We start from the raw sequence: 15,093 nt of genomic DNA on the forward strand, positions 1-15,093 counted from the left end.
TAGTTAAAAAAGTCTATTAGGTGTCAATTGTGGTCATTAAAGGGACTTTGTCAGCATGTTTGTGCAATGTTATCTAAAGACCGCATGCTGCAAGAGTTAAAACATAAAATTCACCCTGCGAGTCTTATGACAGTCTTTTTGTTTACCTGCAATGTTAGTATAGTATAAGTCTCTTATCTCTATCATTAGTGGGTCTCAGCAGCCGTGAGTTGTAGTCCGACTCTGCCCCTTTCTGTGATTAGCAGCTTCTGTCTATGGAAATGTACACTGAAAGCCTGGAGGAGGCGGTATAGCTCTCCCAGCACTGCTACATGCAAAATGTCAAATCTTTCACTGCGTTAGAACGGCTGCAGCCACTAATCTAAGTCATGCATCATTGAACCCTGGATCTCTGTGCCTACATCATGCTTCTCTCAGATGAGGTAGCAAAAACCTGCTGACAGATTCCCTTTAAGTGACAGATCAGCAATATCTGCAAATAATCCCCATTCGCAGGTTAGACACAAAGTCTGCACTATGTCTATAGATTCCAAAGTACTAATTAATGAAAGAAGCACTCCCATCAAAATTTTTATCCTCTTAATATATTGCAGCCAGTGGCGTAACTACCGCGGTCGCAGCGGTCGCGATCGCGACCGGGCCCGGGCGGTTTGGGGCCCGCGGGGACCCGGCAGATCAGCAGCCAGCTCCTCTCAGTGAGAGAGAAGCTGCGCTGATCTATCACAGTGCACGCGCCCACTATATGACCCGCTGCCGCCCCCGACACCGGGCCCTCCTGCCCGATGTCAGCGGCGGCACCGGGGCCCCCCTCCCCCTTCACCGCGCACAGTAATAATGAAGCAAAGAGCGGCCGGCGCCGCTCTGCATCATCATTCTGCCCCTGTGCCTGTGCGGTGACGTCACTCCTGTGCGACTGCTGTGCTGAGTGCACAGAGCGCAGGGAGGGAGGACGCCGACCGCAGCACCGGGAGGACGAGCAGCAGTGGAAGGAGGAGAGCAGGGACTCGGGAGTACAGCATCAGTGGAACAAGGAGACGTCAGGACAGAGCAGCAGTGGAAGGAGGAGAGCGGTGAGTACTTGGGTTTTTTTTTTATATATATATGAGTACACGGTGGTCAGAGGCCTGGAGTGGGGAGGCTGCATTATACTGTACATGGAGGCCTGGGGTGGGGTGGCTGCATCTGTACATGGAGGCCTGGGGTGGGGAGGCTGCATCTGTACATGGAGGCCTGGGGTGGGGAGGCTGCCTGATACTGTACAAGGAGGCCTGGGGTGGGGAGGCTGCCTGATACTGTACAAGGAGGCCTGGGGTGGGGAGGCTGCCTGATACTGTACATGGAGGCCTGGGGTGGGGAGGCTGCCTGATACTGTACAAGGAGGCCTGGGGTGGGGAGGCTGCATGATACTGTACATGGAGGCCTGGGGTGGGAAGGCTGGATGATACTGTACATGGAGGCCTGGGGTGGGGAGGCTGCCTGATACTGTACATGGAGGCCTGGGGTGGGGAGGCTGCATGATACTGTACATGGAGGCCTGGGGTGGGGAGGCTGCCTGATACTGTACAAGGAGGCCTGGGGTGGGGAGGCTGCATGATACTGTACATGGAGGCCTGGGGTGGGAAAGCTGGATGATAATGTACATGGAGGCCTGGGGTGGGGAGGCTGCATGATACTGTACATGGAGGCCTGGGGTGGGGAGGCTGCCTGATACTGTACAAGGAGGCCTGGGGTGGGGAGGCTGCCTGATACTGTACAAGGAGGCCTGGGGTGGGAAAGCTGGATGATAATGTACATGGAGGCCTGGGCTGGGGAGGCTGCATGATACTGTACATGGAGGCCTGGGGTGGGGAGGCTGCCTGATACTGTACAAGGAGGCCTGGGGTGGGGAGGCTGCCTGATACTGTACAAGGAGGCCTGGGGTGGGGAGGCTGCATGATACTGTACATGGAGGCCTGGGGAGGCTGGCAGCATTATTATACATGGAGGCCTGGGGAGGCTGGCTGCATTATTATACATGGAGGCCTGGGGAGGCTGGCTGCATTATTATACATGGAGGTCTGGGGAGGCTGGCTGCATTATTATACATGGAGGCCTGGGGAGGCTGGCTGCATTATTATACATGGAGGCCTGGGGAGACTGGCTGCATTATTATACATGGAGGCCTGGGGAGGCTGTCTGCATTATTATACATGGAGGCCTGGGGAGGCTGTCTGCATTATTATACATGGAGGCCTGGGGAGGCTGGCTGCATTATTATACATGGAGGCCTGGGGAGGCTGGCTGCATTATTATACATGGAGGCCTGGGGAGGCTGTCTGCATTATTATACATGGAGGCCTGGGGAGGCTGGCTGCATTATTATACATGGAGGCCTGGGGAGGCTGGCTGCATTATTATACATGGAGGCCTGGGGAGGCTGGCTGCATTATTATACATGGAGGCCTGGGGAGGCTGGCTGCATTATTATACATGGAGGCCTGGGGAGGCTGGCTGCATTATTATACATGGAGGCCTGGGGAGGCTGGCTGCTATATTATACATGGAGGCCTGGGAGGCTGGCTGCTATATTATACATGGAGGCCTGGAGAGGTTGGCTGCATTATTATATATGGAGGCCTGGTGAGGCTGCATAATAAACATGAAGGACACCTTATACATTGAATATAGAGGTGTAATATACATAGAGGTCTATGAGGCTGCATTATACTGGAGGTCTATAGGGCTGCATTAAAATGGAGGTCGGGGGGGTGCTGTATAATACAAAATGAAGGGACACCTTATACATGGAATATAGGGGTGAATTATACATGGAGGAGTATGGGGCTGCATAATACCATCTGAAGTTTTATGGGGTTGTGTTATAATACATATAGGACTATGGGGGCTACATTATAATATATGGAGGACTATGGAGGCTACCTTATACATGGACTATGGAAGTGCATTATAAAACATGGAGTTCTATGTGGTGCAGTATAATATATGGAGAACTATGGGGTGAATTTTAATACATGGAGAACTATGGGAAATGCATTATAATTGAAGGGCTACTTTATACATGGAGGATTATGGGGGTGCATTATAATATATGGAGGGCTATGTATCTGCATTCTAATATATGAAGGGTTATGTGAGACCCTTTATACAATTATTTGGAAGGCTATGTGGGGGCTGTTATAGTATTTTGAGAACTTTATACAGGGGGGACAAAGATACAAGTATGGGATGGAAATGTTTTGTGCTGAGGGAAAAAGGCTCTTTCCCTCAGCAGCCAACTTTCCCATGCTCTGCTATACATCTCTCAGCACCCAGCTTTCCCATGTTCTGATATACATCTCTCAGCACCCAGCTTTCCCATGTTCTGATATACATCTCTCAGCACCCAGCTTTCCCATGTTCTGATATACATCTCTCAGCACCCAGCTTTCCCATGCTCTGCTATACATCTCTCAGCACCCAGCTTTCCCATGCTCTGCTATACATCTCTCAGCACCCAGCTTTCCCATGCTCTGCTATACATCTCTCAGCACCCAGCTTTCCCATGCTCTGCTATACATCTCTCAGCACCCAGCTTTCCCATGTTCTGATATACATCTCTCAGCACCCAGCTTTCCCATGTTCTGATATACATCTCTCAGTACCCAGCTTTCCCATGCTCTGCTATACATCTCTCAGCACCCAGCTTTCCCATGCTCTGCTATACATCTCTCAGCACCCAGCTTTCCCATGTTCTGATATACATCTCTCAGCACCCAGCTTTCCCATGTTCTGATATACATCTCTCAGCACCCAGCTTTCCCATGTTCTGATATACATCTCTCAGCACCCAGCTTTCCCATGTTCTGATATACATCTCTCAGCACCCAGCTTTCCCATGTTCTGATATACATCTCTCAGCACCCAGCTTTCCCATGTTCTGATATACATCTCTCAGCACCCAGCTTTCCCATGCTCTGCTGTACATCTCTCAGCACCCAGCTTTCCCATGCTCTGCTGTACATCTCTCAGTACCCAGCTTTCCCATGCTCTGCTATACATCTCTCAGCACCCAGCTTTCCCATGTTCTGCTATACATCTCTCAGCAGCCAGCTTTCCCATGTTCTGATATACATCTCTCAGCACCCAGCTTTCTCATGCTCTGATATGGGAAAGCTGGGTGCTGAGGACAAGATAAATATCAGAACATAGGAAAGCTGGGTGCTGATAGAGGGATTTCAGGGTGCTCTGGGTGAGAGCCAAGTGTCAGCGTCATTATCCTGTACCCCGAGTGTCAGTGTCATTATCCCTTACCCCATACCTCCCAACCGTCCCGGATACAGCGGGACTTTCACGCTTTGCGTTGTTTGTCCCGTTGCCACGATCGGGACGGCCGGCTCCCGGGCTCCGCCCACCCACTCTCTCTCCGCCTCCCTGCTTTTCCCTCCTACCATCCCAGTAGATGTGGCATAACAGAGAGGAGCGCTGCCTGTGCTGCTGCTGGTACAGTAAAATCTCCCCAGCGCTGATTTCCCTCCCTCCCCCCCTCACCCCCTCACCCCCGGCCGGAGCCTCTCTGTGCGGTCGGCCGGCCGCCTGTCTGTGCGGTCGGCCGGCCGCCTTTCTGTGCGGGCGCCCCCCGGCCGCCTGTCTGTGAGGGCGCCCCCCTGCCGCCTGTCTGTGAGGGCGCCCCCCCGCCGCCTGTCTGTGAGGGCGCCCCCCCGCCGCCTGTCTGTGCGGGCGCCCCCCTGCCGCCTGTCTGTGCGGGCGCCCCCCTGCCGCCTGTCTGTGAAGGCGACCGGCCACCTCACTGTGTGGGCGACCGGCCGCCTCACTGTGGCTCCCTGCGTGTCCATGCTGGAGGCCCGCCGGCTGCCTGCGTGTCCATGCTGGAGGCCCGTCGGCTGCCTGCGTGTCCATGCTGAATGGGTGTGGATGGGGAGTGGATATGGGCGTGACTGTGAAATGGGTGTGGTTAGGGGGCGTGGCCTAAAAATGTGCAAACTTTATCCTTCTTTTCCTTCTTTAAAAGTTGGGAGGTATGCCTTACCCCAAGTGTCTGTGTATGTGGAGGGGGAGCCCAGGTCTAAACTTTGCACCGGGGCCCATCCAACTCTAGTTACGCCACTGATTGCAGCCATCATATTATATAGTACATTGTACTTACAATTGCTCATTTTGCCCTTCTACAGTTAATTCTTTGCTCTTCCATTACGTCTATGGACATCATGCAATTAAAAACCCTTTCCCTGCATGAGCCATCACTGCAAAAGTCAATGGCAGGGGAGGAGGGGTGGAGCAGTTGGGTCAGGAGATGAAGAGGGGATGATTTATGGAGGGACATGAGACTTCATTTTTCAACACAGAGCAGAGAAAATAATTAACTGGGTGGTGTGAGGCAAATCCCGGGATATGAAGATGAATTATGACTCCAGTCATAATCCCTCATCACCCCCTGGCAGTGCCCCCTCCCTTCTTGTTCTCAGTGTTCCACTTACACCTCCATGGCCATGTCCTGTGATATGGAGATGAGGTGGTGTGGGAACAATGGACACAGGATGACTCCCTGCCGTCACCCTGTAGTAGGAGCTGCTAGCTAGTTAGCAAGGCTATGGAAATAGCCAGACAGAACGACTCCAGTAAAAAATGGTTCATATCTCGCAAGCCATATTTCCGATAAATATGGCAACCATAAAAATGGTGTCTCCGCATGCGGACGATGCCGGCACACCCTTTTTATGGGAGCAGGACATTGGGAAATGCCCCAGGCGTGATATCAGCCAATGGGGAACTGGCAGACAGGTCATGAGTCCCCTCGTTCTGTAGCTAAATTCATAACTGTCACAATGAGAGCATTGGCGTCCGCCTACGACGCTCCCAGGCAAAGTTATGGCCCACATTCCATGTTGTGGATTGTCCATAACTCAAGCCAGGGGTGGAGCAGTGCTCCCTCTGAGGTCACGAAGGTAGGAGGGGACCTGGATTTGGCCAGGTTGATAACCCTACTTCGGCCATTTTCCAGTGTTCTTTTCGCTGGGGGCACGTGTAGGAAACATCTGTGGGAAGGATCCTAGAAACCTGGGTACAGCGCCCCCCTGTGGCCAGACGCAACAAGGTAACTGCTGGAACTGTGTATGCCTGTTTGTAACCCATGCTTTGATTGTAACTGTACTCTGACATATGTATATTCTGTAGATTCCCTATTGTATATATTGTAGTTTCTAGTGTGCTTTAGGCTGATTAAATTATATAATTAATCTTGGGCTGTTCTGTTATCTCGATCTTGAATCCCACGTCTGTGTGTTCGGCTAATAGTTACCGTGAAGCGGTTGGTGGCAGCGAGTTGTGCCAAGGATTATTGTGGGGAGGCCAGTGAGATTCTGGGAGGTTTAGATATATTCCGCCCGCGGAGGTCGGGGGAATATATACCCTACTCTCACCGGGGACCCTTCAATAATCGGCATAAGTAGTATAGCGGCCTCCTTGCTTATGGTCGGGCAATTCCATAATTGGCCTGACTATAAGAGGGGCGCTAGAGAGCGCGTCACGTGCTCTGTCTGTCGGTCGGGAGGTATAAAGGAGGGGTGACCCCCACTTGTTACCCCCCGATTGTGACGTACTGGTAGCCAGCGCGGGGGATTTCTGAGTGACCCCCCCCCCCCCCGGTGGTTTGTGACATATTGGTGGCAAGCGGTGGGATCGAGATAATAGTGTGTGTGAGTGTGAGACCCATACTCCCAGACACTAAAGACTGCCTGCAGCAGCTGTGGCTGCTGGGGTCTTCAGACTAGCTCAACACTAGAGTGTCAGAGTGCAGATACTGTAAGGTGTGTGGAGGCATCAGGTGTCAGTTCTGTGTCAGTGACCAAAAGTCTGCAAGAATGGCACCAGGAGCAGAGCTATGCAACTGGCCAATGCTAAGGCAGGAGCCGAAGAGAGGGAGGACGGTGCTGTGGACAGCAATGAGGAGGTTGCCCACGAGTCCTCCAGGAGCTCGACGCCAGAAAACCGTTCTGCCGAGGACATTGCGCAACCTGGCACTGCTGGACAAGATGAGGAGGAGCTCACCCAAGGTTCCTCAACGAGCCAGATGCCAGCCCTCCGCTCTGAAAGGGACAGTGAATCGCCTAGCTCTGCAGCGTGCCGCAGATCACCACGTGCCATTCCACCGAGCCTGGGAGGCTCGGATAGCCTTCTTCAAATGGCTATGGCCCTTCTCCAGGCTGGAGACCAGAAGGGCTACAAGGAACTCCTGGCAGAGCGCAGGGCAGAGCGGCAGGCAGCGCGTGACGCTGAGGCTGCGGAGCGGCATGCAGAGCGTGAGGCTGCGGAGCGAGAGCGGCAGGCAGCGCGTGAAGAGTGAGAGCGAGAGCGACAGGCAGACCGTGACTACCAGCTGCAGCTAGCTCAGCTCCGGCCCTCATCAGCCACCCGTGACCTTCGAGACACCAAACTTCCAAAGGTCCGTGTTGAGGACTTCCCAGTGCTGGAGAAGGATGGAGACTTGGACTCTTTCTTGACTGCTTTTGAACGGACTTGCCTGCAGCACCATCTGGACAAGGACCAGTGGGCCAAATACCTGACCCCCCGTTTAAGGGGTAAGGCCCTGGATATCCTTGGGGACTTGCCTGCTGAGGCAGATCAGGGCTACGACACCATCAAGCGGGCCCTGATCCAACAGTACAACCTCACTCCAGAGTCCTACCGCAAGAAGTTCCGGAGCCTACAGAAGGGACCAAAGGACTCCTGGGCTGACCACCGGCGGGCACTTGCCCGAGCTGCCGACCACTGGACCCAAGGCCTGCAGCTTTCCACCGGACCGGAGATCCTGGACTTGTTCATCACGGAGCAACTCTTGTGGAACTGCCCTGAGGATCTCCGCCAGTTCATCCGAGACCAGAAGCCAAAGGGGTCCACGGCTACAGCTGCCCTGGCCGATGACTACACCAACAATCGGGCTCCTGAAGCCAGGAGAGCAGCCACCAGCAGCACCTGGAGAGGGGGTAAGATGAATTCTGCGACTGCCCCACCTGCCCCTAGACTGCAGGGGGTGTCCCCCTCAACTCCCCTCTCCAGGCCCGTGGCAGAGCCAAGACGGTGCCACCAGTGCAACCTACCTGGACACTTCAAGGCCATGTGCCCTCAGCGTCCCAAGGCCCCGGCGCCGTCCCCGTCCCAAGGGCCGCCCAAGGTGTATTGTGTGGGTGGGGGTGGTGGTAGGTCCCTGGACAGCTTCCAACCTGTCACCGTCGGCCGGTCTGTGACCATAGGACTGCGAGACAGCGCCTCGGAGGTGACTCTGGTGCGGCCTGAGATGGTGTCCCCCCAAGACTTGATCCCTGGAAAAACCCTCGCTGTCTCCGGGATTGGAGGCACTGACCCGGCGCTGCCTGTTGCTGACATTTATGTGGACTGGGGCGCAGGGCGAGGGGTGAGGGAGGTGGGGGTAACTGATCGGATCCCTGCAAACGTGCTACTTGGGACAGATTTGGGGCAGATAACCTCCCAGTTTGGGCCCCAACCAAGGGCTGAACCTTCAGCCCGTACTGACATGACTCCTAACAATGTTAATGTGTTATCTATGAATGATGTAAGGGAGGAGGGAGTGAACTCTGATATTTCTGCTTGCATAGACACCATAGACACACACTCAGCTGCAGCTGTGACAGGGGAGGGGGTCAGAGAAAGGTGTGACAATGCCTCTACAAGTAACCAGCCTGTGAGCTGGGATCTGTTGCCCTCTGCAGGGATAAGCAGAGAGCAGGGTGCTGCAGGGGGAGGACCAGTGTGTGGGGTGGGGGCTACCACAGCAAATGTGGGGTCCCCAGAGATTTCACAGCGGGGTTCTGTTGCTGCAGGAGGGGAACAGGCAGGTGAGATTGGGGCCGGTCCAGGAGCGGAAGTGCTCCCAGGTAAGATCTCGGTGCATGGTTCCCCCACAACCGGGGTGTCAGGAAGCCAGGTAGGTCTGCCTGAACCGGCGACTTGGTCAGGAACGGAGGAGGAGCAGGCACGACCCACGGTCGCAGCGGCTGTGGCCGCTGTCACCCGCAGTGGGAGTGCTGGAAGCCAAGGGGCCTCCCGGAGGTCCGATAGCTCTTCCCCTTCTGACCAAGTGGCAGCCGAGTCAGGTGGAGGCCAGGACACAGGTCCCGGGGTACTGACTGAAGATGTGACAGTCTCGTCGATTCTGGCCACATCTAGTCAGGGGTTTCAGGCAGCGTTAGAAGCTGACGACAGCCTGAAAGCTCTTAAGGAGCAGGCGGCACAGCCTCCCTCGGACTCGGACCCGGAGCGAGTGGTCTGGGACCAAGGACGGCTGTACCGGGCCACGGTCCAGCAGGGTTCACCGGAGGCGTGGCCCAGGGACCGACAGTTGGTGGTACCCTATCCGTTCCGGACGGAGTTGTTGCGGATCGCACATGAGATTCCGATGGCCGGACACCTATGGATCGCTAAGACCAAGGCCAGGTTAAACCAGCATTTCTACTGGCCAAAAATGGGGGCCGATGTGGCTGCCTACTGCCGTTCGTGTGAAACCTGTCAGAGAGTGGGGAAGGCGGGGCCACGCCCCAAAGCCCCACTAGTATCTCTGCCAATCATCGATGAGCCTTTCAGGAGGGTGGCTGTGGATCTGGTCGGCCCGCTGGCCATCCCCAGCAGCTCCGGGAAACGCTTCATACTGACGGTAGTGGACTATGCCACCCGGTACCCAGAAGCAGTGGCCTTGTCGTCCATTCGGGCTGACAAGGTGGCCACCGCATTGCTGGAGATTTTCTCCCGAGTGGGTTTTCCCCAGGAAATGCTCACTGACCGGGGGACCCAATTCATGTCCCAGCTGATGGAGGCCCTCTGTAAGCAAGTCCAGGTGCGACATCTGGTGGCCAGCCCGTACCATCCACAGACTAATGGCCTGTGCGAGCGGTTCAATGGCACCTTAAAGCAGATGCTTAAGATGTTGGTCGACTCCCATGGGCGTGACTGGGAGCGGTATCTCCCACACCTGTTATTTGCTTACCGGGAGGTTCCACAGGCCTCAACAGGATTCTCACCGTTTGAGCTCCTGTACGGGTGACGTGTGCGGGGCCCCCTGGCTCTGGTGAAAGAGGCTTGGGAAGGGGATTTGGCCACCCCTGGAGTGTCGGTTATCGAGTATGTCGTGCGCTTCCGGGACAAAATGCAGGCCTTGACGCAACTGGTACACGACAATATGGCTCAAGCCCAGGCCGATCAGAAGCGTTGGTACGATCAGAACGCTTGTGAGAGGACCTACCAAGTGGGTCAAAAGGTGTGGGTACTGGTCCCCGTACCACAGGACAAGCTTCAGGCAGCCTGGGAAGGCCCATACCTCGTGTACCAGCAGCTCAACCCTGTAACGTACCTGGTCACCCTGGACCCTGCCCGTGGAAGGCGGAAGCCCTTCCATGTGAACATGATGAAGGCACATCATGAGCGGGAGGCATGTGCGCTCCCCGTGTGCAACCTGCCCGAGGAGGGAGAAGCGGAAACCCTCTTGGATATGCTAGCCCAGGTTAGGGCAGGCGGATCCATTGAGGATGTGGAGGTTGGCCACCAGCTCTTGGAGGACCAACGGTCCCAGCTGTGGGCCACCCTACACCCCTTCCGGGGGTTGTTTACCAACCAGCCCGGAAGGACTGACTTGGCTGTCCATCACGTGGACACTGGGGATCATCCCCCGATCCGGCGTTCAGCATATCGGGTCTCCCTGGAGGTGCAGCAACACATGCGCCAGGAGATTGACGAGATGCTGAAGCTGGGGGTGATCCAGGCATCCAACAGCGCTTGGGCCTCGCCTGTAGTCCTCGTCCCTAAGAAGGACCGAACCACTCGGTTCTGCGTGGACTACAGGGGGCTCAATGCTGTCACGGTCGCCGATGCGTACCCAATGCCACGCATCGATGACCTGCTCGATCAGTTGGCCGGGGCTCAGTACTTGACCATCATGGATCTGAGCCGGGGATATTGGCAGATCCCCCTGACTCGCAAGGCCAGGGAACGCTCTGCCTTTATTACCCCATTTGGACTGTACGAGTCCACGGTGATGCCATTCGGGATGAGGAATGCCCCTGCCACTTTCCAGCGGATGGTCAACACCCTGCTCAAGGGACTTGAAGGGTACGCGGCCGCGTACCTGGATGACATTGCCGTCTTCAGTCCCACCTGGGAGGACCACCTAGAGCATCTAGCACAGGTGCTCAGGCGGATCCACTGGGCAGGTTTGACCATCAAGCCGGGAAAGTGTCAGCTGGCCATGAGCGAGGTCCAGTACCTCGGTCACCGGGTAGGTGGGAGAACACTGAAGCCCGAGCCTGAGAACGTGGAAGCCATCGCATCCTGGCCCACCCCCAGGACCAAGAAGCAGGTGATGTCCTTCTTGGGGACCGCTGGGTACTATAGGAGGTTTGTTCCATGCTATAGTAGCCTGGCAAAGCCCTTGACGGACCTCACCAAGAAGAAGCTGCCCTCTGCAGTCGATTGGACAATGGACTGCGAGACAGCCTTCCGGGCCCTAAAGGACGCCCTGTCCAGCCCGCCCGTGCTACAGGCAGCCGACTTCACGCGGCCGTTTGTAGTACAGACCGACGCCAGTGACTTCGGCCTCGGTGCGGTGCTCAGCCAGGTGGACTCTGCGAGCCAAGAGCACCCAGTCTTGTACCTGAGCAGGAAGCTGTTACCAAGGGAAGTTGCCTATTCCACGATGGAGAAGGAGTGCCTGGCCATAGTGTGGGCCCTGCAGCGTCTGCAACCCTATCTCTACGGGCGCCACTTCATCGTGGAGACGGACCACAATCCCCTCAGCTGGTTGCACACCGTCTCTGGGACGAATGGGCGATTGTTGCGATGGAGCCTTGCGCTCCAGCAATACAACTTCACCATTCGCCACAAAAGGGGCCGTGACCACGGTAACGCAGACGGGCTGTCCCGACAAGGAGAGGTCGCGGACGGGCGCACGGGGGAACACCGGAGTGTGCTGCCCCCTAGCGCCCTCAAAAGGGGGGAGGTGTGAGGCAAATCCCGGGATATGAAGATGAATTATGACTCCAGTCATAATCCCTCATCACCCCCTGGCAGTGCCCCCTCCCTTCTTGTTCTCAGTGTTCCACTTACACCTCCATGGCCATGTCCTGTGATATGGAGATGAGGTGGTGTGGGAACAATGGACACAGGATGACTCCCTGCCGTCACCCTGTAGTAGGAGCTGCTAGCTAGTTAGCAAGGCTATGGAAATAGCCAGACAGAACGACTCCAGTAAAAAATGGTTCATATCTCGCAAGCCATATTTCCGATAAATATGGCAACCATAAAAATGGTGTCTCCGCATGCGGACGATGCCAGCACACCCTTTTTATGGGAGCAGGACATTGGGAAATGCCCCAGGCGTGATATCAGCCAATGGGGAACTGGCAGACAGGTCATGAGTCCCCTCGTTCTGTAGCTAAATTCATAACTGTCACAATGAGAGCATTGGCGTCCGCCTACGACGCTCCCAGGCAAAGTTATGGCCCACATTCCATGTTGTGGATTGTCCATAACTCAAGCCAGGGGTGGAGCAGTGCTCCCTCTGAGGTCACGAAGGTAGGAGGGGACCTGGATTTGGCCAGGTTGATAACCCTACTTCGGCCATTTTCCAGTGTTCTTTTCGCTGGGGGCACGTGTAGGAAACATCTGTGGGAAGGATCCTAGAAACCTGGGTACAGCGCCCCCCTGTGGCCAGACGCAACAAGGTAACTGCTGGAACTGTGTATGCCTGTTTGTAACCCATGCTTTGATTGTAACTGTACTCTGACATATGTATATTCTGTAGATTCCCTATTGTATATATTGTAGTTTCTAGTGTGCTTTAGGCTGATTAAATTATATAATTAATCTTGGGCTGTTCTGTTATCTCGATCTTGAATCCCACGTCTGTGTGTTCGGCTAATAGTTACCGTGAAGCGGTTGGTGGCAGCGAGTTGTGCCAAGGATTATTGTGGGGAGGCCAGTGAGATTCTGGGAGGTTTAGATATATTCCGCCCGCGGAGGTCGGGGGAATATATACCCTACTCTCACCGGGGACCCTTCAATAATCGGCATAAGTAGTATAGCGGCCTCCTTGCTTATGGTCGGGCAATTCCATAATTGGCCTGACTATAAGAGGGGCGCTAGAGAGCGCGTCACGTGCTCTGTCTGTCGGTCGGGAGGTATAAAGGAGGGGTGACCCCCACTTGTTACCCCCCGATTGTGACGTACTGGTAGCCAGCGCGGGGGATTTCTGAGTGACCCCCCCGGTGGTTTGTGACAGGTGGGAAGAGCAAAATGAGCAATTCTTAGAACACAGTGCTATATAATTTGAGGTCTGCAATATATTGTGGAGGATAAAATGGGAGTGCTTCTTTAAGAGTAGTTTTCCTTTCTTGTAACAAATATTTTTTAAAGGGAGCCAATGGGTATGACCTAACAGGTCCTTCAGCACAGTGAATAGTTTGTATAATACTTAGGCCGGTTTCACACATCCGGCTTTTTGCCGTTTTGCCGGATCCGGCGCTCTCCCGTACAGATAATACGGTACAATGACAGCGCTGTAACTTCCGGGTCACATGACAGCATGTGACCGGCGCTTGTTGCGCTGTCATTGTACTGTATTAACTGTACGGGAGAGCGCCGGATCCGGCAAAACGGCAAAAAGCCGGATGTGTGAAACCGGCCTTACCAAAGAGAACAGAGAGAGGGAGGAACAACAGGCAGGTAGGGCGGGAATCCATATAAATACCCACCCACAAGATTACCTGCTCCTTTGCTCATGCCAATCAAGTAGCTGCTGAATTTATTAACTTCACTTTCTTGGATTTGAAAGCCTAAATATCCGAGCTGACCACTACAGGTATGTATAGAATCAGCCTGATAGTGCCAGTATAGCACTGGCTTTAGCTTATATATCAAAATCCTGATGACTGGTTCCCTTTAATATGTTAAAGTAAAGATATGGCCATAATGAGCCTGCTATACTGATGTAATGGATACCTGTAAAAAGCAGAAATCTGCAGCCTGGTTCTTGTTTAATTCATTATAGAAGTTTTGGAGCAATAACCTTTTCATTCAATGGGGGAACTGTAGGCAGGGGTTTAGTCTCTGGAGTGGTCCCTCTGAGTTCATAAAAGTGTTTTATTTAAATTTTGTTCTAAAACCGCCCGCAGCAAGAGCGGCACTTGCGCACATTTATCTCCCGGGGATCTTCAGCAAAACAGCGCTGTGGACAGCACATGCGCAGATTCAGACCTTGGGTCAATGATGAGCCTAGATCTCAATGTGCACCAGCAGCATTTTGCTGAAGAATATCAGTTGTCAATCCGTGCTTTTACTGAAGATTGTCAGATGACAGTGTGCTCATGCGCCACAATTTTGATGAAGACCCCAGGGAGAGGAAGGTGTGCAAGTGCTACCCTTGCTGCAATATTTCTGAACTACAGATATCTATTAAATCAGTACAACACCATCATTATGACCATATCTTTACTTTGTTACGTTAAAGGGAACCTGTTATAATTAAACAGCGAAAAAACCCCCCACCAACTCACGCATATATAACTGCACTTACGCAGATGGAGCATGTGTCGCCTTCCAGTTATCATTTTACTTGGTTGCACCAGAGGAGCGAATGACACAGCCAGAATCTTCTTGGTTTCCCAGCTTGTTGGGCCTGTGCGCGTTATTTTTGTAAGCTACATAAAGAGGGAGAAGACAAAAATAAAATTCCTTAAACAAATGGCCACAACGCCATCAATAAAAACACTGTTGTCTCTATTCAACAGCTATGCCAGCTCCCTTTCGATCATGGCTGATGCAAAGTCCAGCCTATATAGCTCAGTCTTCAGGAGCACGCAACTCTTCTGCCTTCCAGGGGAACAGCGTGCTCCTGATCGACTGCGAGGACCACCAGTATGTATGGTCTCAGCGTAGTACTGAATTTATTGCTCTTCAAAGTGCCATGCATAAGGAAGCTTTGTTTCTGCAGCATCGGAGGAGCGCAGTGGGGCAGACCGGATCCAGTGATCTGGCCACCTTCAGCGCAACACTTACAAGCGCTACTTAAGATTGAATTGGCAACAAGCTGCGCAA

At 53.9% G+C, this 15,093-nt stretch overlaps 1 protein-coding gene across 4 annotated transcripts in view; it reads right to left on the minus strand.

Moving 5' to 3' along the window:
- PCMTD2 (protein-L-isoaspartate (D-aspartate) O-methyltransferase domain containing 2) overlaps nt 1–15,093 on the minus strand; it is a 48,213-nt gene that overhangs the window by 4,436 nt on the left and 28,684 nt on the right. For all 4 annotated transcript variants that reach the window (XM_075350450.1, XM_075350452.1, XM_075350451.1 and 1 more), the window contains exon 5: nt 14,573–14,696. In XM_075350450.1, the coding sequence (XP_075206565.1) occupies nt 14,573–14,696 (124 nt within the window). The remainder of the gene's footprint in view (nt 1–14,572; nt 14,697–15,093) is intronic.

Source organism: Anomaloglossus baeobatrachus, chromosome 5 (assembly GCF_048569485.1).
Source record: "Anomaloglossus baeobatrachus isolate aAnoBae1 chromosome 5, aAnoBae1.hap1, whole genome shotgun sequence".
NCBI lineage: Eukaryota > Metazoa > Chordata > Amphibia > Anura > Aromobatidae > Anomaloglossus > Anomaloglossus baeobatrachus.